Source organism: Zingiber officinale, chromosome 8B (assembly GCF_018446385.1).
Source record: "Zingiber officinale cultivar Zhangliang chromosome 8B, Zo_v1.1, whole genome shotgun sequence".
Classification (NCBI taxonomy): domain Eukaryota; kingdom Viridiplantae; phylum Streptophyta; class Magnoliopsida; order Zingiberales; family Zingiberaceae; genus Zingiber; species Zingiber officinale.
In genome coordinates, this window is record NC_056001.1 from 3349461 (window position 1) to 3376614 (window position 27154).

The 27154-nt window shown below is 36.9% G+C and overlaps 2 protein-coding genes across 2 annotated transcripts; both read left to right on the forward strand.

The window, feature by feature from the left end:
- The first annotated feature begins 11509 nt into the window (after positions 1-11509).
- On the forward strand, positions 11510-13839 carry LOC122017995 (silicon efflux transporter LSI2-like). Its single transcript, XM_042575729.1, has 4 exons — positions 11510-11637; positions 12106-13102; positions 13179-13368; positions 13462-13839. Exons 2-4 carry the CDS (start codon positions 12146-12148, stop codon positions 13725-13727), a joined length of 1413 nt encoding a protein of 470 aa, XP_042431663.1. The 5' UTR covers positions 11510-11637; positions 12106-12145; the 3' UTR covers positions 13728-13839.
- A 964-nt stretch (positions 13840-14803) lies between these two features.
- On the forward strand, positions 14804-16200 carry LOC122017996 (cyclin-P4-1-like). The gene is made up of 2 exons (XM_042575731.1): positions 14804-15204; positions 15802-16200. The coding sequence occupies exons 1-2, from the start codon at positions 14876-14878 to the stop codon at positions 16091-16093; spliced, it is 621 nt and encodes a 206-aa protein (XP_042431665.1). The 5' UTR covers positions 14804-14875; the 3' UTR covers positions 16094-16200.
- The last annotated feature ends 10954 nt before the right edge of the window (positions 16201-27154 follow it).

Genomic DNA, 27154 nt, shown 5'->3' on the forward strand with positions numbered 1-27154 from the left:
CAGGTGGTTGCTCCATAAAAAAAATTTCTTCAAGGTGTCCATGAAGGACAGCATTAGAAACATCTAATTGTCATATCGACCAATTGAAGTTAACAACTATAAATAGTAGCAATCTGATACTTGTAAATTTATCGACTAGACTAAAAGTATCATTGAAGTCAATACCTGATTGTTGATTAAAGTCTTTAGCAACAAGGTGAACTTTGTAACGTTCAATAGATAAATCTACACGATACTTAATTCGGTAAACTCATTTAGAGTCCACAATATTCATAGATGGAGTATGAGGAATTAAGCTTCAAGTTGCATTACGAAGAAGAGCATCAAATTCTGTAGTTATCGCAACACGCTAATTTGGATCTTTAACCGCTTGTTTAAAGCTAGAAGGTTTAACAAAATTTGAAAAAACAATAAGAGCACGTGGAAAAGGATAACGAGTGAAAACTGGTTGACATTGTGCATAAATATCGCTTAGAGGAAGTATTCATCGAGGGGTATCATCATCAGAGCTACTTAGAGATGAGTGGTCAGATAAATGAGAATCAGAACTAGAGAATGGATCACCACTAGCCGCTGAGTTTACAAGATTTTGTAGAGATGGAGCAGGACATAAAATACCATCCTTCCTTGTACTTTCAATATATCTTGATGAAGCAATATATGGGGATTCTAGTATATTACCAGGTGATATTAAATAGGTGCCTTGATTATCTGAAGGAGGATCTAAGGTACCAACTGCAAACGAAAAAAGAAATTCATCAAAAGTGACATGTCGAGAAATATATATCTATCCGATCAAAATATAGAGGCAACGGTACCTATGATGCAAATTACTATAACCAAGGAAAATACATTATACAGGGCGAGTTTAACTTGTGTTTAGAGTAATGTCGTAGTCAAGGATAACATCCGCAACTAAAGATACAGAAGAAAGAGTAATATGGAGGATGATTATAAAATAGGACACTTATTTTGAAGTAGTGGAGTGGGTAAACAATTGATAAGGTAGATTATGATTTGAACGGTGTCATCCCAAAATTTAAGTGGAACTGAAGCATGATTAAGAAGAGCTAATGAAGTTTCAACCACATGATGATGTTTTCTCTCGACAGATTCATTTTGTTCATGAGTGTGAGGATAAGATACTCGATGGAGGATGTCAGAGAAAGTAAGATGAAGATGAACCTCTTGATACTCTCTCTACCCCAATCAAAATTAAGAGAAAGTATTTTACGATCAAAATAACGTTCAACATGCTTTTGAAAACGATAAAAAACATAAAAGAGATCAGATTTTCTTTTTATAGGAAAAATCCAAGTAAACTTGCTAAAGTTATCAATAAAAATAACATAATAAAAAAATTCTGATTAGAAAGAATAGGAGCAAGACCCCATATATTAGAATAAATAATTTTTAAAGGAAAGCTAAAGTTGTGAGTTGCGGATACAAAAAGTAGTTTATGATATTTTGCTTTCATACAAGCTTCACATATGAGATTAGGGGTGTAAACGAGCCGAGCCGAGCCGAGCTTTGGGGTGTTCAAGCTTGTTTGATAAGGTAACCGAGCCGAGCCGAGCCGAGCTTAAAATGAACCAAGCTTTTGAAATGAGTGTTCAAGCTTGGCTTGGTTTATTTTTGATGAGCTTGAGCTTGTTTGAAGCTTGGCTTGAGCTTGGTTCGTTTAGATGTTATCGAGCTCTCAATTCAAGCTTGGCTTGAGCTTGGTTCGAGCTTGGCTTGAGCTTGGTTCGAGCTTGGCTTGAGCTTGGTTCGAGCTTGGTTTGTTTAGATGTTATCGAGCTCTCAATTCAAGTTTGTTTGATTGTTTAAAACTTTCAGTTGTTTGATTGGTTATTGAGCTTGATAATTTAAATTTATTTATTTTATTTTATTTTATTATTTATTTAGTATATTGAAAAGAATTTTATTACTGAATATGGTTCATGAACATTGTTCATGAACGTTGTTCACGAACGTAAACGAGCTGAACACATATGTGTTCAAGCTTGTTTGTTTAGCTTAACGAGCTGTTCAAGCTTGTTTGTTTAGTTAATCTTGTGCATATTGAACGAACATAAACAAGCTTTTACCAAGCCGAACACCAAGCTTGTTCACGAACGCTTGGTTCATTTACAGCCCTATATGAGATGATGATGCTAAAGAAGTTAGTAACCAAAATGATTAATAATGTTCTGAATAAGACGTAGGACGGATGACTAAGATGTGCCTGACAATAAAATTTGTCCATGCGTTCTCCAACAAAGGTTTTGAGAAAGGTGGGTTGAATATGATAAAGTTCGTTTTTAGTATCCCCTTAGAGTAAAATAGTTCTTGTCGCGGGTTCTTTCATAAGACAATGATGAATATGAAATTCAAAAAAATAGATTATTATCAAAATCAAATTGACGTACGGAAAGTAAATTTTTAGTGATAAAAGGAATATGAAGAGTGTTGTGCATGCGAAAGTACGATCACATGAATGAAAGGATGATATGAGCAATTATAAACCTAAGTCATTATCTATTTGTACCACGTCAGATCTATGATAAGATAACTTCTATAAGAATATCATACTCCGATATAATATAATGAGTCAATCCAAAATCCGGATGTTATCATGGAGTTTCGTGGATTGATGGTGTTACAGTAGAAGGGATGGAGAGTGCAAATGCTCCAGAATAAAATGATTAAGTGAGGGGCCAATTTGATCACCCACTTATAGAGGTTGAAGTAGCCTGCTTCAGAATCGATTGCTGCCGAGTGCCGACACGCCGTCAATTGGAATTTCAGCTTCGAATTTACTGAGGAGGACGAGCAGGCGTAGCTACATTTGACGCGCCGCCTCTACCGTCCTTAGGGCATCTCCAATAGTTAAACCTTTCAATAAGTTTTTTTTGTAGTTTCCAATATGTCACATCAATGCCACATCACAAGTATAAAAAGCTTTTAAAATATCTCTAATGGTTAAACCTTTCAATGAGCTTTTTTATAATTTTCAATATGTCACTTCTTGTCACATCACAAGTATAAACATCTACTATATCTCCACAATGAAAAAACTTACATACAATTTTTTTGTGTGTGTCCTATATTATAAATCATATATTGTTATTTATTAATTTTTTATTTAATATATCTATATATTTTTCATTTAATATTTTAATTAATTTATGATTTTGATTTTATTTATTTATAATTTTAATTAATAAATTTATGATTTTAGTTTAATTATAATCATTTCTATATTTTTAACTTATCTCAAATATAGTTATTTTTAATAGAAAAAAATCATTTTAATTATTGTTAACTATTTATGAAATAAAACATTATAATTAAATATTACACCAAATAATTTATTTTTAATTATTTAGAAATAATCACTTTCAAGAGAAAAAAAATAGATTTAAAAACTCAAATATATTTTTAAATTAAAAATCTCAAACTTCACTTACACAATCATAAAATCTCTTTTTAATTAGATTTTTCAATTTTACAAATCTTTCACAAAATTTGCATCGGAGATTCTCGTCATCAGCGTAGGTTACTTAATTTGTGGGTCCTACATTACAAATCATACATCTTTATTTTTATTTTTTCATTTAATATCTCTATATAATTTTTACTTAATATTTTATTTAATTCTCATCTTTAAATTAATTTATTTGTAATTTTTAATTAATAAATTAATAAACTTATAATTTTTAATTTAATTTAATTTATAATTTTTATTTAATATTTAATTAACTTATGAATTTTAATTTAATTATAGTCATTTGTATTTTTTTTTAACTTACCAAATATATTTATTTTCAAAAGAAAAGTGTATAATTTAACTATTAAATAAAATATTTAATGATTTAAAAAAAAATCAAACATGCAATATTAATTTTTCAATGATTAATGGCTCCATCTTCAAGAGAAAAAAAACATGTTTGAAATATCAAACCTACTCTTAAAATAAAAACCTCAAAGCTTATGTCTTCACTCATTAGAACTTTTTTGTTGAGTTTTTTCAACTTTACAAACCTATTAAAAAAGCTGCATTGGAGATGCTCTTAATCTTTGCGGAGTTGCTTGTTAATCGAAAGAATAATGTACCTACTTGTGCTGAGATCTCGTAGTTAGAGATAATTTAACGAGTAAAAATCTTGAAGCTAGCTATAATTATTTTCTTATAATTCACTTTCCTATTCCAGTGACAGTGGACACTGTTGACTTTTTCTTTAAAAGTCGTCCACAATATGGGCTAGAAAAGGAGGGATGATTTTTTTCTGGAGGGTCTATAATGTCACGGTGATTGCATCATAGTCGCGATCTAATTATAGTTTATTATGACTTTTTTTTTTATATTCATCTTTTCATTCATATTGTAATTTAGATCGGATAAATAATCGGAGGCGACTGACAATGGACGGATGGTAGGGTTGTCAGGCGTCGAGCGGGGATGACCTCTAGTCGACTTTCAACCGTTCATCCCAATCCAAACTATAACCTAAATGGAAAGATGAATCAGAAAAGGATTGCAATCAATTACAATCGATCATAATCCGGCCATAATTATATTATGAGTCATCGCCTGATCTATAAAAAAAAAATGGACAGAGGATCCCTCCTCCTCGATCTTTAGACTTATGCAGGACGGCCTTTGGATGATTTCGCTGCTTCATCCTCGTCATGGTCAATTCCTGTCGGACTACAAACTCTGCGAACGACTTCGACCTAAGTGTCAACGCTATGGTCTGTGAGTTCAGTTGTCTCTTCTAGAACACAGAACTCGACTGTCGACAGGCAGTGGCGGATCTAGGGGGGAGCGGGGGTGTGCTTGAGTACCCCCTTGCTCCCGGAAAATTCTACCAATATGCTGTAGTCCGAGGGGCAGCGAGAAAGAAGACAAACTCCAGTTCTCTTTTTTAAGCACCCTCTTTCTTTTTTATCTGGATCCACCACTGCCGGCAGGATCCTCCGGGCTGGATCACTTAAAATTAATTAATAGCTGGAAAAAGCTGTTTCTAATAAATTTATCATAACATTTTGATGTTAATCTATTGGAAGATTTTAAAGTGGTAATAAATTTGTCAGGGACTTAGATTTCTCTATCCTCTTCAATGATTTACTCTGATTTCTGCATTTCCTTCCCATGCTCACTTTGCCAGATTCTTATAGTGTTACTTTCAACAGAGGAAGTGATATCCAGAAACAATCACTTAGAAACTATGAGACTGTTTTAGAAAAGTAGCAAACCATGATGAGGAAAATGAATTTAGACAAAAATCTAATGGATTATTCATAATGAATTATTGGAATCAATTAATTGGAACAAAGATCATTTCTTTAATAATATTCGATACCCTATATTTATTTATTCCGGTTTAGTTCTTATATATATCTATTTAGGCATTTGATTAGGATAGTTTAATTATTAGTTTTGATATTAGTTTAGCTAATCATTTCTTGGCTTTATATCTAGTGAGAGAATAATTTATTATTTTGTTCAATGGCTACAAAATCTAACAGTTTGTGTTTTTTATTTTGTGCAGTTGATCACTCACTTATCAAGAGCTTCAAGTATTTGATTGAAATGATATATAATTGATTACACTTCTAAAAAATAAAAATATTTATGATATTATGAATTGAATAATGAATTATTTAATAAAAATGATATATATTTATTCTAATATGTTTTAATCAATGATAATTTTTTAAGTGAATGGTTACTTAAATATACAATGAATTAAATTATAGCACTATTTCAATATACAAAAATTGTAGTCAATTTCCTTTTCTCTTATAAGAAAATATTTATTAAGACAAGCCATCACGCCTTAATAGATGTTCAAACTTTTGGAGAGTTAAATTTGTTTACCTTTAGAAATTTTTAACAAGAGAAGCCATAAGCCATAATGCCTTGATTGATTACTCTTTATTCATTTCTATCATGTGCTAGAGATAAAAAAATAATTATTTCTACAAAGATAAGTCAACTATTATTTTTTTTGAGACAAAGGCATTTATCGTCTAAATAAATTTTAAATATTATCATCAAGTGAAAAGATAAAAAACCTAATTCGTAAGATAAACTTTATTAGCATGTTATATTACAATTAGGCAAATTCAAATATATTTTAAAAATAAGTTTAGCATAAAAAATAATTTTTAGAAGTATAAAATAATCTATCTTAAAAGAGAATTCTTATTCCTTGATGACAGTACATGGCACTACCGGTGTTTGCATCTGCCAAAAAATTGGAAAAAACAAAGAGTAAAATCAATCGAAGAAAACTCAAAAGAACAGATAAAAAAGAAAGAAAAGACAAGATTTTTTATCACAAGTGGATTAGGTCAAAATCTTTTATCTTTTTCTTTGGTGTAGTGTAAGCTGAGGGTGCACACACAAACATAATTTCGAGTTTCCAAACCAGGTGACAAATCTATTCAAAGTGGACACTAGGAACTCCACTAATTCAAGTTTTACTCCTAAAAAACAAAAGAAAAGATAAAAAAAATAAGTGGACCTTTAATTCTATTTGCCTCGTGCCAATGTGTGTGTGTGTATATATATATATATATATAAACAATTGTCAAAAAGAAGAAAAGATGGCCAATCTACCTAAAAAAGAGCCAAAAAGTTAATAAAAAATTAATTTATAGCCTCCAAATAAGCAAAGTACAATACTGTGGGAGTCTAACTTGATGCTCAAAAGTGCATACCATACAGCCCTTAAGAGTCATTAATTTAAACCTAAGTTTATTTTTACTGGTTTGATAAAATTAATAAAGATTTCTGATTAATTTATAAATTTACTAGTTTAATCAAAACAATGAGTCTATTATAATTAAGTTTAATAAAATAAACTTCCTATGTTTTTTATTTGTTTTGATTATCTAATAAGGAAAAATGGAAGCACTTTAAGAATATATAAAATTAAGAATACTCGAATTAAAATCTATTTGCCATTTTAGAAATCCAAATGTAGTTCAACTAAAGAATTATGTCTTGTGAGTTATCAATCTAGGGACTGTAGGGGTAGATGTCAATTTAAGTAATTAGAGAAGAAACTTTTTTCTTTTGGGGTTGTGTGATTTAGCCAAACATATTGATTAGATTGATAAAGGTAAATTTATTGGACAAATAAATAGATATAAGAAAATCCAATAGATGAGAGAAATTAAGTTAAATTGGTAAAAAAAAAAAAACTAATCAAATAAGACAATTATTAAACAACTAGTTATATCATCCTTTAGTTACGTGTCTCGAGGAAAAATTTCTATAAATTCATCATAATTGGAGCTCGAACTGTGGATGCCTGAATGACAACCTGAATGACGTTATCCAACCTGATTAATCATTTTTTCTTTTGTTACAATAAAAAATAAATAAAATAATATAATTCTTAATCCATTTCATTTTCATTTTTATTACTATTTTATTTTGAATCAAACACAGTGCAAAGGTCAAACATCCCTAGCTAAATGTAATTTGTTGCTCAATTGTACAAACTCAATGATTTAACTAGTACAAGTGCTTCACTAATGCTTCTACTTTTTAGAAAATGATCATGTAAGAAATAATTCATCAACTATATAAAGTACAGAATCTAATCGAGCAATCAATTGTATCTCTATCCATTTTTTCAATCATTAATGTTTGAAAAAAACTAATCAGCTACAGTGCACTGATTCATTTTTGTTAGTGTTATGGTGACTCTTGCTTTGTTATCCTTAACTAGGCTTAAAATGTCCCTAGTAGTTTGTTTGTTATCGCTGCAACTTGTTTGTATGTTCTTTAGGAATATATAGATTAACTGTAAAGGTACTTTTTGATTCTTTAGCAACAGGTGTTTTCAGTATCTTGATTATAATGTAAGAACTTTGCTTGTTCCACTAGCCAATTCAGTTTTACTTTCTTGTTTCTGATGTCAGGTTTTAATACTATTTAGTGAGTTCGAGCAAAAATATATAAAAAAGATTCACGTTGATTTAGCAACAGTAGGAGACCAAGAATAAGGCCCTGTACAATTTAATTTTTCTAAAAGTGCAGTTAACTGCAAACTCATACATAACTAGATATAGAGACCCTTCATAGTTCATAATCCTCAAAAATGAGGGTTACTTCAATCTCAACTAGCTATCATCTATCATGCATTTCGAATGGATTGTTGGCCTCACTTCGTCGAATTTTCAAATATCACTGTGTTAGAGTGTATACTAAAAGCCTAGTTTTTGGTATAAACATTTATCTAGAAATAAGAATCACATTGGTCAAATATCTACATTTATGATAAATGTAGTTGTTCAATTAATTTATATTGTAGATAACATGGTGTGTGGTGTCACACACAGAGGATCATGTTATCAGTACCTTATAAATTATAAACAGTAGCTCACGACCATAAATGGAAAGGAACAAACCATTGGAAGGTCGTAGTGTAATTAGGTATTAGTTTATCTTAACTATATAATTACACTAGTACACTTAGAGTGTATTGAGTAGGACCATTAGAGGTCGTTTCTTTTATACTGACTTTATAAAGAAACAAAGACCTCAGTTATTATGGAAGTGTGTGCTCTTAATCCTAATATAATAACGAGCACATATATTTGATATTTATTTCTTTAATTTATCAATGGGTGAGATTTAGTTCGATGAATCAATAAGCCCGATAAGTTGGGAAATGATATCACTTATAGTGTGTGTTGTTGATTATAGAAGGAAACGTGTCCTAGTGATCTAGGTTGAGAATGTCCCCAAGAGGAGCTCATAAGGATTGTCATGTTAAACCTGCAGTGGACTTAGTCCGACATGACGATGAAGTTGAGTGGTACTACTCTTGAGCTAGATATTAATTAAGTGAGTTGTCAGTAACTTACTTAATTAGTGGACATTTGTTATCTTGAACACAGGGAGACTAACACACTCATAATAAGAAGGAGCCAAAATGTAATTTGGGATTGGTGCGTAGTTCAATAATAGTTCTTTAGTGGAATGAATTATTATTGATGAAATTAAGTTGTGTGTTCAGGGAACACGGATGCTTAATTTCATCGGGAGACCAAAACCAATTCCTCCTCTCGATCCCTATCGTAGCCTCTAGTATATAGAGATTTATACCCACCGATACCCACCTTCTTACCCATCCAATGGGCGGGCCAAGCTAGCTTGGAACCCAAGCTAGGGCCGCCAAGTCCAAGTGGATGAGCCATGTAGGTGGCGGCCAAAGCTTGGGTCCCAAGCTTAGGTGGTCGGCCACTAGAATATTAAAAGGATTTTTATTAAAATTATTTCTTATGTGGATATCATGATTTTAAAGAGAGTTAAAAATTAAAATTTCCTTTATAACTTTCTACAAAAGATTAAGAGAAGAGATTAATCTCTTTCCTTATTTGTAGTTTAAAAGGATGGTTTTAATTTTTGTAAAACTTTCCTTATTTGTAAATCATCTACATGATTAAAGAGAGTTTAAAATTTGAAATCTTTCCTTATTTGTTGATTAAAGGAGGATTTTAAATTTTAAGAAAACTTTCCTTTTAAACATATTCATGATTTAAAGAGAGTTTAAAATTAAATATTCTCTTTTATAAGTTTCTACAAAAGATTAAGAAAAGATTTGATGTCTTTCCTTATTTGTAGATTGAAAGAGATTTTAATTTTAGAGATAACTTTCTTTTATCCACATGTTTAAAAGAAAGATTTTAATTTATTAAATTTCCTTTTATAAACCAATCATGAAGGGATAAAATTATTGGAGAATTTTTATAAATTTCTGAAACAAATTAGGAAGTTTTAATTCTTGTTTAATTAAAACTCTCCTTGATTTGAGGAAATAAGTGGCCAGCCATGTTTAAGTGAGAAGAAAAATTATTTTAATTAAAATAAAATTTTCCTTTTCATGACAAAAGAATTAAGGAAGTTTTTAATTAAATTTCCTTATTTGCCAAGACCAAGGATTATAAAAGAGGGGGTAGAGAAGGCTTCATGGTGAACAACCTCTATTATTTTCTCCCTCTTTTCTTCCTTGGTGTGGCCGGCCTCCTTCCTTTCTCTTCTCTCCATCTTGTGGCCGGACCTCTCTTCCTCATTGAAGATCAAGTGGTGGCCGGATTTTAGCTTGGAGAAGAAGGAGAGAAAGCTTACATCCCTTGGAGCTTGATTGGTGGAAAAAGATCTTCATCTCTTGGAAGCATAGTGCTTGGCCGAAACTTGAAGAAAGGAGAAGAAGGTGCTTTGGTGGTTTCTCATCTCGGAAGATCGTTGCCTACACAACGTCCGAGGTTAGAAGAGGAATACGGTAGAAGATCAAGAGGTCTTTCTAAAAGGTATAACTAGTAATTTTTCTTTCCGCATCATACTAGTTATTTTTGGAAATAATACCAAATACAAGAGGCATGCGATTCTAGTATTTCGAATATGTTTTTCGATGTTGTGTTTTTTTTGTTTTCTTTTTCCTTGTGATTTGATTGTTCTTTTCGGTTAACCTAAAGTTATTTTAGGAAATTAAATATTAGCTTTCCATAAAAGGTTTTGTCTAGTCGGTGGTGGTTGCTCCCATATCCAAGAAGGCCATGTGCCTCGCCACGTCAGTACTGGGAACCAATTATGGAAATTAATATTTAATGGAATTAATAACTTAAGGTGATTTGGGTTGAACGTGTTAAGTTCCGCAGGAGACCCAAGTCAAAACCTAAAAGAACGAATAGATTAAGTTTTGGATCAAACGTGTTAAGTTCCGCAGGCGATCCAAAATTTAATTTAAAAGAACACATGGTAGCTAGGAAAAGGTTCAGACCTTTGTACAAAATTTTTGTACAGTGGAACCTCTAGGCTTTCCGAGTAGCAACCAACACACTGCTCAATTACTTTTTTTTGAACTAGTTTAGCCTTCATTGCCATCTAGGTTTTGGTTAATTAGTTTAGGTTTGACTCTTTGGTGACTACCCTTATGATCACTTGGAAGAATTCTAATTCAATCACTCTTTTAAGGTCTAGTGATCATGAAATAGTAATCATAAATTTACTTGGGACATTATGCTAATATAGAATCAATTCCCAAAACAAAGAATAAACCTTCTTCAGGTAATACAATTAGATTGAATTGCCTTTCGAACAAGATGGAGCGATTAAGAGATCTGATCTGTGATTTGTGCTTTACTTGGTTGCATTACTTATGCAGCTGAAAATAGAGACAGGAATGACTGATATGCAAATTTTGGTCAAAAGCAAGATCATTCCAAACCTCAATGAAAACTTGTTGCTTGATTGGTGATGCCATTTCCTTTCATTCATCCATTAGGATTGCTTCACTCATGCCCACTAGCCGAAGAGTGGAGGTCATAACAAAGATCCAAGAACAATTTCCTATGTTGTCTTTCGGTAGTTTAAACCTAACCTATAGTACAATCTATGGTGTTATTGGCATTAAATGAAAAAGGCTAAGTAAATATCTTTTACAACTCTACCTTTTTCTCTTTGCACCAATTTATCTTCTAAGCTTTGCATTAGAGTAGTATCAAGCTATTGCAATGTGAAATCCACCCACTAATGCACTTAATTTAATCTGAAACCCTGGAGCACACTCTATAAATTGCCGTTTCCATGCTTTAGTTTGTGCCAACCTTTACATTCTCAGCTCTCCACAGGTACAAGTCCTTTGTCAACTAAAGAATTCCATTCTTTGATTAGTCTATGAGATCAACCGTCATGGATGGTTTCTCAGTCGCAACGTGCAAAGTGATCACAAAATTTGCAAGCTGAACTCACAATCTTCTTCTTGCTTAAATCCTGCTTGTTTGCTTCTTGTTATTTTTAATTATGGACTTTTACACTATTTTTTTTCTTCATTTAATACTCTAAGAAACATGTTGCTCTAATCTCGATATGTTTCTAGATGTTCAGTTACGATAGCTTTGAGTGTTTTATGTTCCAATCAAGTTAGAATAGTGATAGACCAAAAAGAAGGCTTTGGTACTTGAAGATTGAACACGAATTTCAAGTTTCAAATTTCAAATTTCAAATTTTTTTTAAAAAAAAAATACAATCTTTGTCGAAGCATAGATTTTTCATGCCAAGATCTAAGTGCTGATGTGTTTTTGGGACGTTTGTTGCAGTTTATATTGAAAGATACTCAAAATTACTAGGAGCTTAACCATGGCGCTAGCTTCCATTCCACAACTGGTTTTGGGGTCGATTGCCTTCACCACGTTCTGGATGCTGGCGGTGTTCCCCGCCGTCCCCTTCCTGCCCGTCGGCCGCACTGCTGGGTCTCTGCTCGGCGCCATGCTCATGGTCGTCTTCCAAGTCATCGATCCCGAGCAAGCGTACGCCGCCATCGACCTCCCCATTCTAGGCCTCCTCTTCGGCACCATGGTCGTTAGCATCTACCTGGAGCGCGCGCAGATGTTCAAGTACTTAGCCCGGCTGCTGTCTTGGCGGAGTCAGGGCGGGCGCGACCTGCTCTGCCGCGTCTGCCTCGTTTCCGCCCTCGCCAGCGCGCTTTTCACCAACGACACCACCTGCATTGTGCTCACTGACTTCGTCCTCAAGCTCGCCAAGCAGCACGGCCTTCCCGCCAAGCCCTTCCTCTTGGCGCTCGCGTCCAGCGCCAACATCGGCTCCAGCGCCACCCCCATCGGCAACCCGCAGAACCTGGTCATCGCCGTCGAGAGCAAAATCTCGTTCACCAAGTTCTTCCTCGGAGTGCTTCCCGCCATGCTCGTCGGCGTCGTCATCAACGTGGCAATTCTTCTCCTCATGTTCTGGAACCAGTTGGGGAGTAAAAAACAGGGAGCCGAGTTGGATGCAATCTCCGAGAACGAAGTGGACGGGCACACCTTCTTGCCGGCGAGGATGTCGCACCCTGATCCATCAGAGGGGAATGCCTCCGACAACGATGACGTCGAGAAGAACGTATCTAAGAAGGGTTGCTACCAAGTTCAGAAGTTTGTGCCAAAGAAGGAAGCGTTCTTGAAGACCTCTGTTTATGTTGTGAGTTTAGGGATGCTGGTCGCTCTGCTGATGGGGCTTAATATGTCATGGTCTGCCATTTCTGCTGCTTTGATACTGGTCGCCATCGACTTCAAGGACGCCGGACCCTGTCTCGATAAGGTAATCACCCTGTTTCTTAACCCCCAAGATCATAAAGAGAAGCTGATTAACAATTTCTGTGTTCTATCTCCTTCAGGTTTCATATTCGCTGTTGGTGTTCTTCTGCGGGATGTTCATCACTGTCGATGGATTCAACAGGACCGGAATTCCTAGTGCATTTTGGAACTTCATGGAACCTTATTCGCGAATTAATCATGTGAGCGGCATCGCAGTGCTCTCCATCGTCATACTGCTGCTCTCCAATTTGGCATCCAACGTACCAACTGGTGGGTTCATGATTCATCACACACACACACACACACACACACGTATCCGTTTGTTGGTTTCTTGAAATAATGGACACGTCAACTTGCATGCAGTATTGTTGCTGGGAGTTCAGGTGGCGAAGTCGGCGGCGGCAGTGTCGCCCAAGTACGAAACGAGGGCGTGGCTGGTGCTGGCGTACGTGAGCACCGTCGCCGGCAACCTGTCGCTGCTGGGATCGGCAGCGAATCTGATAGTATGCGAGCAAGCGCGGCGGTCGGAGCTCCACAAGTTCAATCTCTCCTTCTGGGCTCACATTGTGTTTGGGCTTCCGTCGACGCTCATCGTCACCGCCGCCGGGCTTCCGTTGATCAGAGGTTGACCGGCCAACTATGCACGAATTGATCGGGACGATAAGTGTGTATCCAGATGTTATCTAGAATTTCTGCTCCAGTTGATTGGCAATCTATGGGCTTTCAGTATATAAAGTTAAACACTGATGTACAGAGTATTTATCTCCCTATAACTGCATGCATGATCGTTTGTCTGCAGTACTTAGTAACTTCATCATATGCCTTTAGGAGCTCAAAGTCATTTCAATGGAAGTAATTTTGCTTCTGTTCAAACTTTGCTCGAAGTCAACGCCGAGCCGAGGAAGATGAATCATGAAAGCACTCGTGACGAGTGCTATTTCCTGACTTAGAGAAGAAACAGAGTAGTGGGAGAGTTCGGTTCGCAGAAATATAAAAGAAGGATGACGTAGTTACTACTATCTATATTTTGACTTTGAGACAACTAGAGATGGAAGAGTTTGATTCGCGGAATCAAAAAGAAGGATAACATAATTATTCTTAAGGAATATAATAGATAAGTATGAAATAAATAAATATTTTTTATTTGCTTTATAAAGTATGGTAGACAAACAAATAAAGCCCCATTGTAGCTCAACTGCAAAAGGAAACTCAAAAAAACTACAAAATTCAATATCATCTATAATGTAATTTAATAGCATTAATTTGATAGACTAATACTTTAAAATCTACATATAAATCCATTTTAAAATTCAGTATACAGAGAGAATAATAATTCCTCTGCCGCCAGATGTCTACGCAGTGTGCGGCACACATCTGTTTCTTAATGATGCTTATTTATGGCACTAGATAGCGATTGAATCTATCCGATGCGCCTGTAACCATGACTTCACGTTGCAACTTGTGTTTAAATCATGGGATCTAGTTGTGTTCCTCGAGCACAAAACTTGTCTTTTGTTTTTCTTTTTCTATTAGTAGATATACAGTTGCAAATGCTGTGAAGGGTTTTGAACTTTTGATGAAGAGGTATAGATGCAGACTACTGGATGAATTTGGTAAAATAACAGTTACCATGAGCGATCTGTACATAGATTGATTAACTTGACCCCATCTGGCAAGTCTTTGTATAAATATATGATTGGATGCGTCCACGTCTCCAATCTGTCCAACCACCACACCACCTCTGGAAAAGAGCTAGGGGGGAGCGAGATCCTCCGCCATGGCAGAGGAGCAGCCTGTTGCAGTCCCGGCCGTCGTCTCCGTCCTCTCGGCCATCCTCCAGCGGCAGGCGGAGCGCAACGACGCGGCCTCCAGCGGCTGCCGAGCGCCGTCGGCCTTCCACGGCGTCCGGAAGCCGTCCATCTCAGTGCACCGCTACCTGGAGCGCATCTTCCGCTACGCCTGCTGCAGCCCCTCCTGCTACGTCGTCGCCTACATCTACCTCGACCGCTTCGCCGGCAGCCACCCCGCCGTGACCCTCGACTCCTTCAACGTCCACCGCTTCCTCATCACCAGCGTCCTCACCGCCGTCAAGTTTATGGACGACATGTACGTTTCTTAATTATATTTATCAATGCTGCAATCGATCGAATTCGAAGCTCGCAATTGCATTGCTTAGTGCTTCTTAATTTCCTTTACTCTGTTCTTAAATTTGCGATCCCATAAATTGCCACCTCTCTCTCTCTCTCTCTCTCTCTACACATGCCAACTAAGAATGAGTTGGGCGTGCCGTCAAAAAGGATTCTGGCAGCATGTGGTTAATAAAACAAAAGAAGAAGAAGAAAAGAAAGAAAGGAAAAAAAAAAAAAAACCTTTGGTTTAATTCTGTATGTTCGACAGGTTGATTGTGAAGAGAATGAGGGTTGAGACAAATAATTGGAACCATTCGTCAGAACGCCCTTTTCATATATATCGGATATTGACAATGAGTTGGAAGATAGTGGCTTCCTTTAGATGGTATCTTCAAAGAACCAATTATCAAATCACATCACATCAAGTATAATACAGTAGTTGCAAGTAGCCAAGAGTATTGTTGTATGAATTGGCTATCTATCTCCAAGACTCCAACAATTAACTCAAGAACACAATCAAGATTTCTAATTGCTTAAACACTAGCTAATTAATTTTAGTTCATTATACGTGCAGATACTACAACAACGCATACTATGCTAAAGTTGGGGGGATCAGCCTAATGGAGATGAACTACTTGGAAGTAGATTTCTTGTTCGGCATAGGCTTTGAGTTGAATGTTACTCCTGTCACATTCAGCTACTACTGTTCTATTCTTCAGAGGGAAATGTGCAGGGAATCACTTCCTTCTCCTCTTCCTCCTGCTCCTGCTCCTGCTCCTGCTCCTGCTGCTCCTGCATCGAGGTTGCTCTGTTGCTTGGCTGAGGAAGAATCCAGCAGTTGCCAGCAGAAGCAGCTTGCTGTTTGATTGCTGTTGTATAGATCAGCCTCTTGATTAGCTCTATGAGTAGTGTACCACTCTCTTTTCGCATGTGAACTATGACTCAAAACCTTTCTATCTGCCATTTCTGATCACTTTGTTGGGCTGTGCATACTGTTTGATTCCTTGGCTTATTATCAACTGCAATTCATTCAAAATTTTCTTGATACATTTATGATCGGCATGACTTGTGAATCCACAATAGTGCCATTTTTTTAGGCACACAGGTTGCTAGTGGAGTAGAATTCTAGCATGATCAGGGCACCCAAGTGGTGCATGGTGGCCTTGGGAAGCCATTGGTGATATGGTTATTATATAGGAGCATGCATGAGGTGGGCCTTGTGCCCCACAAAGTTATAGTGAAGATGCAGTAATGATGGAAGCTAGAGACATTTAATTTTTTGAACATGGCTTTGGATAGGCATTCAGTTTGCACTCCCTAAAACTAATATCAAGTATACAAGCTGGCCATTTGAAGGCCATGTGAGCCTCCCCTAAACACGCAATCCTCACATGACCTTATCTGGCTTGGCCTACCATTGTTTGCAGTGGTAAACCAGGCAGATGAACCGGAAAAAGAGGGAAAAAAACTTTTAAGTTATACGTGTATATTTATTTTTTTATTGAGTTGGCATCAGATGACTGATTTGATTTTACTAAAAATTTTATTTGACAATAAATCGAGAAGTATTTATAATTAATGACTTATTAGTTCAATATTATTAGGTTAATCATCTATTAAAATTATAATTGTTAGAAATGTAAATGTAATAAAGAGGTCGAGACGAAAATAATTTATTATATTGGTACAGGGAGCATCAGACGATCAAACCTAAATTTTAATTATGGTAAAAGGTTCAAAATTAAGGTTACTTGTTATCTAACAAGTGTGATGGAACTTACAAGAAAATTCTAAGTATTCTTAGGTAAAAGTCTTAATTGATTCTAGGCAGGTGGAAAATCCTAGGGGGAGAGGTCCTAGGGGAGATAACCCTAAGTTCTATAGGGTGGTAACTCTAGGCGAAAAGTCTTGGTGGATCTAGCACTTTGGGGGAAATCCTAGAGTCGGGGATTCTAGATGAAAATCCTAATGGTCGCAGACCAGGTGGAAGTCTGGACGGGTCGTGGAGCGGACCTTCAGCATGAAGACATGAAGTCTTGGACGCTGAACAAAAGTCCAGACGGTCGTGGAGGACTGATCTGGCAAAAGGTAAACTCTCCTGAGAGAAATAGGTGAGGACGCATTCCCTGAAGAAGGAGCAGTATGTGTCGGTCCGACCTAGAGTTTCGAAGAAACTCAAAGTCAGGACCGGACGGTCAAAGGATGTCAAATTCATATTTTACATATATTTTATACTGTCTAGACTAACTTATTTTGTAGAAAACAAAAAGCTGGAAAAAGTCGGTCCGAGTGCCCGGACTAGGGTCATCCCGAGCAGGTGGGGGCGCCTGGACTCGGTCTAGGCACCAAGACCCGAAAAATCATCCAAAAGCCTACGTGGAGCGTGCCGATTGGACGGAACATGTGGTCCAGATGCCCGGAGGGGTTCCAGGCGCCCAGAGCAACATATATAAGCAACATTCGACCAGGAGTTTGACAACAACATTCAAAACGACTTCTGCTCTTATACGCTGCTCAGAAAATGCCTCCTCGACGCCTAATCCTGCTCTGATGACCGAGAATAAGAAACTTCAAATCTATGGTTGTCGGTATTTTTATTTTACAGCTGTCATAATATTGTAACTCCATACTTGTACTTATTCAGAACTGATAGTGAATTGCCCAATGAAAGCGATCAATGATCGCGAGCCTTAGAGTAGGAGTCGTCACATACTCTGAACCAAGTAAAAGAAACGTGTTAGCGATTACTTTTTTTTCTTTCTTTATTTCCGCTGTGTTTTTACTCGAACGTTTCTAAACGAACGTAAAAGTCATGAGCGTTATTCACCCCTCCCCCCTCTAGCACAACAATCCTACAATTGGTAAGCCGTTATGAATTGGTGAAACCGCCAATTAAGCAGGGGTTCCTTTTTGAAAAAGAAATTTGTATATCATTTGTGTTTCATTTTTTTCCTTCTAAATGTTTTAAAAAAATTATTTCCATTTTTTCACCATTAGTTAGAATTGGTGAAATATCGTATTTAACAAAATTTGTCATAATATTTTATTATTATTTTTTTACTCAAAATTCGTGAAATACCATTATTTTATTTTTCTCCGGCGCTACTAATCCAAAACCAAGTCTTGGGGCATTTGTCAATTTTTTTGTCTATACAAGATTTTTCTAAATGGCCCACCAAGAAGGCTATAGCACCGCTCGTCCACCTCTATTCTCCGGCGAATACTTCAACTACTAGAAGAGTTGAATGGAGTATCACCTTAAGACACAAGTCGAAATGTGGATAATCATCCAGACAAGATTCACATATCCCACCGAAGATGGAGTCTTCGTCCCGTACAACAAATGGGATGCACCAACTAGAAAGAAGATCGAGGTCGACGCCAAAGCAACATGCACTCTCCAATGCGGTCTGACAAAAGAAGAGCTGAACCAAGTCGGCTCGTTATCAAGCGCAAAGGAGTTGTGAGAAAAGTTGATCAAGCTGCATGAGGGAACCTCTGACATGAAGGTAAGCAAACGAGATTTGATATTAAATAAACTATATAATATAAAAATGTAGGAAGGTGAATCGGCAAGCCAACTTCACGCGCGGATTCAAGACCCGCTCAACGACCCCCACGTAATCAGTCAGAAGGTGGAAAACCATGATGTTATCAGGTATGCACTCAACGCCTTTCCGAGGAATACTTTATGGGCATCCATGGTAGATGCTTACAAAGTATCGAAGGACTTTTCCTTAATAAAGTTAGACGAATTATTTTTCGAATTCGAGCTTCACAAACAAACTAATGCTACTCGAGTCGAGAAAGGTATTGCTTTGATTACAGGAACAAGCAGAATGCGGGAACCAAAAAATCAAGCGCCGGACCGAACCCAAGTCCAAAGATGAGTTGGACTCATAAGAAGACGAAATCACTACCGAACTAGTCAAACTAGTTTGGAAAGTACTTAAGAAGAAGAAGGTAACTCAATTGAACATGAAGGTCAAGTCTGGAGTTACCTGCTATGGTTGCAACAAGAAGGGACACTACAAGCCTAAATGTCCAAACCAAATGCAAGAAAGAAGGAAGGTATTGAAGGCAACATGATCCGAGTCATCGGAAGAGTCAGACAAAGAAGAACACAAGCAAGCAAACTTCGTTGCTCTACCAGCACAAACATACATTGCCAAAACCAAGTTCGAGTATGAAACCGGAGCGGAATCAGAAACAGAGTCCGAAAGAAGTCACGGATCCATATCCGTTTCCAAAGGGTCAAACCACTTTGTAAGTTCTCTGTTCGCTAGTACTCAAATAGACAAATTACGAAATTTAATTGAATACTTGTTAAGAAAATTGGCTAAATCCAATTTCCGGGTCAAGTCACTCCAAAAGGAGGTAACAATTCTTAAGGAAGTGACTAATTCTTGTTCTTTAACTGAGCAAATTTAAGAAGGAACCTCAACTCAAGTCCAACAACTTGAGGATGAGAATTCCAATTTGAAAGTCAAGTCAAGTCAAGGAACTTAAGAACACGTTGGAACGATTTACCTTGGGTTTCAAGAATTTTGATCTGATTCTTGGAAAAAAAAAAAGCCACATACAACAGAACCGGACTTGGATGCAAGGCTAGAAATTGATTCAAGTCTTACTTGTTTTTAGTGAATTGATCAAATAGAAACATAGTCCAAGCATGGGTCCTCAAGTCTAACTTGATTAATCAAGTTGGACTTGGTCAAAATATTGGATCCCCAAGGATCAAATCTACTACCTTAATTGACCCTATCGAGACTATGATCTAGGAGGAGCCAATAGAAAGACTATTTTTATCATTAGATAGACTTGTTTGATACTTACTTTATTGCTTTCACTATACATACTTAGACTATGCTAGATAAGGACCTAGGGTTGATTCACACTTGACTAGTTAGACCTAGGATTTTCAGAAAGGAAATTAAATATTTAATTTCTTTGAAAGGCTTTATCTAGAAGTGATGGATGATATCATACCCAAGAAGGCCTAGTGCCTCGCAATGTTGGTGCAATATCCCTAGGTCAAGGTTAACCTAGTTAACTAAGCTTGAGTTGGCTCAAGCTTGAGTCTTGATGTTTGAGTTTCAATGTTTGACAATACATGGATATTGCAGATGCAATCATCCGTTTGGGGAGATTATTGATACAATTCCCCTCTGCTCAAGGTTGACCAGTTAGATGTGAAGAAGAGTCAAGTAGATCAAAGAGTTGACCAGATACTTGACTGGGGAAGTTCTAACTAGAGGCTAGGCAGTTGAAAGTCCTGGTGAGTGAAGCCAGGCAGGTGAAAGTCCCGGTGAGTGAAACCGAGCAGTGGGAAAATCCTGGTGAGTGAAGCCAGGTGAAAACCCTAGTGAGTGAAGTTAGGTGAAAGTCTTGGTGAATAAAGTCAAGCAGATATGAAGTCTTAGTGAGTGAGGCTAAGCAGATGGAAAGACATGGTGACTGAAGCAAGGCAGATAGGAAGTCCTAGTGAGTGAAGCTAGGCAGATGGAAAGACATGGTGAGTGAAGCCACACACGTGGAAATCTACGTGGGTCAAGGTTGACCGGACACTTGGTATTGAAAAGTCCAAGTAGGTCAAAGGATTGATCGGATACTTGGCACAAGGAAATCCAGATGGGTTAAGGGTGACCGGACATCTAGTGGAAGGAAGTCCAGATGGGTCAAAAGTTGACCGAACACTTAGCGGTCATAAGTCCAATAGGGAGTTGGCATGAAACTAAGAAGTTCGGATGTGGTAAACTTCCGAATGCCATAACTTTTGACTCAGATATCGGAATAAGGTGATCTCGGATGTGAAATGAAGCTCATTTCAAGCTCTACACATTTTTATGCTTGCCAATCGATTGGGGGGGGTCAATCAATCATCCAATCGATTGGTTGACGCGATTTGGTGCAGAAACTATCTTGATCGATTAGGTAATCGATCAAAACTTCCTCAATCGATTGAGAGAGTTTCTGAGAGAACAATGGGCTTCTGAATCGATCAGATGATCTATTGAAAGTTGTAAATTGATTAGTCGATCGATTGGGCTCAGCTTTTCTTACGAGAACACGAGACATACGGAATCAATTGGTCAATCAATTCTGAATTTTCTGCAAAGAGCACAGAGGCACTCTGAATCAATCGGTCGATCGATTCAAGCCTCCCAATCGATTAATCAATCGATTGAGATTCGACTATTGCGCAGGATGTGGGCGATGGACGGATGCGATGGTTGGGATGTGACGTGGCAATCGATTGAGACAAAGCCCAATTGATTGAGAGCACAGTATATAGCCATTATGAGTGATTTCCTCAGCAGCTTTTCGCCCGATTCTTCTCCAATGATTTCAAGGCTCTTGGGGATAAGTGCTGGTACACTTCCAAGGTTCAAGAGGCAATAACAAGCAATAAGTAAGCAAGAAGAAAGGGTTTTCATTTGTATTCTTGTGTTTTTCTTCTTGTGTTGTTGTATTTTGTTGTGGGAGTTTGTACGAGACTTCTCCGTCTCCGGCTGCAACCGAGAATGAGTGATTTTATTAGTGGAGAGTGTGTCATGTGTGGATCATTGGATTAGTCACCTCTTCTTGAGGTAGATACCAAGTAAATCCTAAGTGTTAGCATTGCTTGAATATTTTCTGCTACATATCATCATCAAAGAAGTAAGCAATTGCGCGCGGCGAGCAATTCACCCCCTCCCCCTTTAGCATATTTCGACCCTAACAAGTGGTATCAGAGCGAGGTCGTTCTTTACTAGAATCATCGCTGGAAGAGGCAAGAAGGTTAGAGGGTGAAGAAGTTGGAGCAAAATTCATCTAGTCAAAGAATTCATCAAGAGCTCAACTTCAAGATCGTATTCCGAGATGGACTCGGATTTGACACAAGGGTGCCTCTACCATTCATATCAACAAGCTTCGACTCTTAGAAATCAAGAATAAAAATTTTCCTTATAATGGAGATAGAGCAATGGTTTGCTCTAATGGAAGGCTTCGAAGTTCCAAAGAATTCAAAAGGCAAGATCCTCAAAAAGAGCAAATGGAGTCAAGAGCAAATTCAAAGGTGCGAGGCGAATGACAAGGTAACCAAATTATTGGTTAGTTTATTGCCAAGCACAATTCTATGCAAAATTGGAGAATTTGAAGATGTAAAAGAATTGTGGAGCAAATTGGCCAAGCTTCATGAAAAAACCCTCCACTACACCAAACTAAGAGAAATTCAAATAGGGCAACTCATTGGAGCAAGACCAAAAGGAGGAGGACACCGAAGTTGAAAGATGCACAACATCGGAAGAAGAAGAAGCTTTATCCTCAATAGAGTGCAACGAGAAGGGCAAAGAGTGAGCATACTCTTTGTTCCATGTAGAGAATGAAGATGAAGAGGCCTCCATCTCGAGGATTGAGGGGGAGCGTCCTTCGTTGACACCAGATCAAGAAGAAGGAGAAGCTTCTACTTCCGAGTCAAGAGAAGAAGAAGATGGGGCAACCTCCACAACACAAGCAAAATCAAATGGAGAATTAAGTGTCATCCCTACACAAGAAGGTATAATTAGTTCAAGTAAAAATAAAAATTATATTATATGTTCTGAATGTAGGGAACATGGGCACTATAAAAGCAAGTACCCCAAATTGGACAAGAAGAAGGGCCAAGTGGCACCAAAGGGTAAGGAGAAGCCCAAGGAGATCACCCCCACAATAAAGAAGAGCAAGAAGCACATAATGTGCTTCTTGTGTAATCAAAAAGCACATTACCGGAGCCAATGTCCAAAGGGGAAGAGGCCGGTCAAGCCCAAAAGAGGAAGCATAAGTCAAGGGGGAGCTCTTAAGAGCAAACCCAAGGTAACATTTATTGATGCAATTCCTCTTAAAAATGGTAAAGAACATGCTAATTCTAGTTTATATCATTTTAATGCCATTTACCATAAAAAAAACATGATAGTATTAAGGAAAAACATGTAGCTCTTCATACTAAAACTGCCTCACCTAAGGTTAGGAATGTAGATAACTATTTGGGCAAGAACACTAAGGATAGTAGATACAATTCCAAAAATAGAAATGCTCAAGGATTTAAAGAAAAATCCAAAACTAAGGATTTAATTATGGAAAATCAAGTCTTGAGGTCAAGACTTGATAACATGGAAAAGATCTTAAAGAGAATCGAAAATTTTCTTAAGGGCCAAAATGGGCATAATCTAGATTTATGACATCAAAGGTCATCCAATGTCCATAGAGGTTTGGGATACAAACCCAAGGCTAAAAAGGATGTAACATCTTATCATAGGGTTTCATATAACTATGGAACCAACCCTAGGTCTAGAGTCAAGTCAAGGATACAAGAGAAGTTATCCCTAGGAGTATCTTTGCAACAACAAATGTGACTAAGACTTCTAAGAAGTCTAAGAAAGTCACTAAGAAGGTTACAAGGAAAGATATCCCTAGAGTTGATATAAAAGAAATTACCAAGGCTTCTAAGAAGCCTACAAAGGTCATTAGGAAGGTATCAAGGGAAGTCATCCCTAGTGAATACCTAGAACATATCCAAGGAGCACCAATAGGTGTTGAGTTCCTAGAAGCATCTTCTCTACCCCTTAGATGGGTTAGAGAGTGTCAACTCTAATTGGAAGGGTAGTTAACCCAACCTTGATGAAGTTGACACTCGGAGAGTATTTTCAAGGTTATTGTTAACCTTTGAAAATGAAATGGATTATTGTTTACTCTTTGGAAGAGTAAAATGTGTCATTATTTGAGGAAATGGATTTAATTTTTATTGGCACAAAAAGGAAAAGAACAAAATAAATGTCAAGTTGGGTTTTGACATTTTCTTGAAGAAAATGGGGGCAATGTAAATAAATTTTAGATTTAGCTAAGGATTAAGGATACTTAGATAGATAATCTAGGTATATTTTATTTATGCTAAAACATGTCATGATTGTTTGCCCATTATATGTCATGACATCATTTTTTACATTCATGCTTTATTATGAAAAATATAAAAATATCATGTCATGTCATACATACATAACGTAGTTATAGCAAATTTTCTTTGAAAATTATTCATTTTGATGTATGTCATAACTTATCATGCATTAGTTCAATTTCCTTGTAATTAAGGACAAATGACATTTATTAGCAAGTAACATCGTAGGTGGATGTTCATAAATTAAAATGTCTAGATGGATATGCATAATCCCTAGTTTAGGGCAAACTCAAACTTTACATCTCACAAAGAACTATACGGTGACTTGTGTGTATTTTAGTACATATTAGATACAAGTGAGATGTTAGAATGATAAACAAAACTCAAGATGTTGATTTAGTACATTCTTTTTGAGTTTTAGGTTCATCAAAGCACATAATTATGTGTTTTACAATCATTGAGAAAGTTAATGTACAAGTCATGTGCATTGAGCCCAGAGAACATGGTTGGATATTGGATTTAAAATGATTTTAAATATACTTTGAAAAACCTTGGTGAAAACTATCTTTTGATAGTAATCATCATTAAAAAGTTAGACACAAACTAGAAGAAAACATTGAAGTTGTTACAAGTTTTCAAATTTGTGTCAATCTTTGAAAGTAGGAAATATTTTCATACAAAACTATTTTTTTCATGATAGTATATACCCTAAGTAATGTCTACATGAATTTTTATGATTTTTAGAATTTTGTAAAATTTCTAGGGTATTTCTGAATTTCACTGAAATTAGATTTCAGGAAATCAGATATCCGATCGATCAGCCGATCAATTGGAAGGTCTCAATCGATCAGCAGATCGATCGAGAATGTATTTTTTTGCTACTAGAGCATCGTGGAATCAATCAGCCGATCGATTGACCCAGGCTAGATCGATCAGCGGATCGATTCAAGGGTAATTTCCGCTAACAAAAACTCGCATAATCAATCAGTGAATCGATTGAAATGGTGTCAATCGATAGAGACTCAACCCCAATAGATTGAGAAGGTTTATTTCGACTATAAATGTCTGATTTCAGCACTTTAAATTATTTTTAGTCTAGGGAATCACTCATAATCTCTTGAAATACATTTGTACACATTTGGGAGGGGGGGTTCATGATGAAAGCAAGGACGGATTTGCATAAATATTTTACTATCCACAGCACACATAATTAGGCGTGCCGTAAAAACTATTATTAACGGCGTGCTTTCACTGCACGCCGTTGATGATGTGCTGCGGAAAGTCATTTTTGTTGTAGTGAAGGAAGACTAAGTGGAAGTTTAGGTTGAGGTTTGCATTCAAATATTGATACTTAAACCTCAAAACTTTTAATTTTGGGCTTCCTAAAGATTTAGGGATCCCAAGTCATTGTTGATGCAATGACAGAAGTTTGGAGCATGTCCTTATGGGGAGTCACTAGCTAAGGACATGGAAATTATTTTTTGAAACCATGGAAGGTGGTATATCCTTCGCTTGAAAAATGCTCAAGGAAGAGCATTAGATACAATGAAAGGTATAGGACCTTCATTGTATTTGTGAAGAGATTTAATGCTTAAGGGTGGGCATTGAAGATAATGAAAGATATGAGACCTTCATTGCTGGATTGGTTAATGCTCAAGGGTGAGCATTGGAGATAATGAAGGGTATGAGACCTTCACTGTGGTGTTGTGAACAACGAGTGAAGTTGTGAACAACGGTGAGTAACTCTTCAAGGGGAGAGTTTTTTTGATGTGTACCAATAGGGGGAGAATGTAATGTTTAAGTTAGGCCTTCTTTACCTAAAGAGGGAGTTTACCCTCTGGGAAAGGGGGAGAATTAAGGAAACCCTCATTCATGCCTTAGCATGAAAGGAAGTTGAGGTTATGGGATTAGCCTAACTTAAAGGTATTATCAAACATCAAAAAGAGGGAGATTGTTGATGCAATATCCCTAGGTCAAGGTTGACCTGGTTGACCTGGTTGACTAAGTTTGAGTTTACTCAAGCTTGAGTCTTAATGTTTGGGTTTCAATGTTTAATAATACATGGTGATTGCAGATGTAATCGTCCGTTTGGCGATGTGAAACGAAGCACGTTTCAAGCTCTACGCATTTTTCTGCTTGTCAATCGATTGGCCAATTGATTGGGGGTCAATCGATCAGTTAATTGATTGGTTGGCGCGATTTGGTGCAGAAACTATCTTGATCGATTGGGTAATCGATCAAAACTTCCCCAATCGATTGGTCAATTGATTGGGAGAGTTTTTGAGCGAACAATGAACTTCTGAATCGATCAGTTGATCGATTGAAAGCTGTCAATCGATTAACCGATCAATTAGGCTCTGTTTTTCTCTCGAGAATGTGAGGCAGACGGAATCGATTAGTCAATCTATTTCAGATTTTCTGCAAAATGCACAAAGACGTCCTGAATCGATCGACCCATCAATTTAAGCCTCCCCAATCGATTGAGATTTGACCGTTGCACATGATGCAGGTGATGGATGGCTACGATGTCTGGGATGTGACGTGACAATCCATTGGGACAAAGCCCAATCGATTGGGAGCACTATATATAGTCGTTGCGAGCGATTTCCTCAGCAGCTTTTCGCCCGATTCTTCTCCAAGGATTTCACGTGATTTCTCCACTATTTCTCCGTCAGTTCTTGAAGGCTCTTAGGGACAAGTGCTGGTGCACTTCCAATGTTCAAGAGGCAACAACAAGTAACAAGTAAACAAAAAGAAAAAGTTTTCATTGGTATTCTTATTTTTCTTTTTGCGTGTGTTGTATTTTGTTATGGGAGTTGGTATGAGGCTTCTCTGCCTCCGGCTACGATCAAAAAGTTTTTATTAGTGGAGAGCGTGTTGTGTATGGATCCTTGGATTAGTCACCTCTGTTGGTGCAATATCCCTCAGGTCAAGGCTAACTTGGTTGGTCAATCTCGAGTCTTGATGATTTGGTTTCGATGTTTGACAATACTTGTAGACAACACATGAACATTGC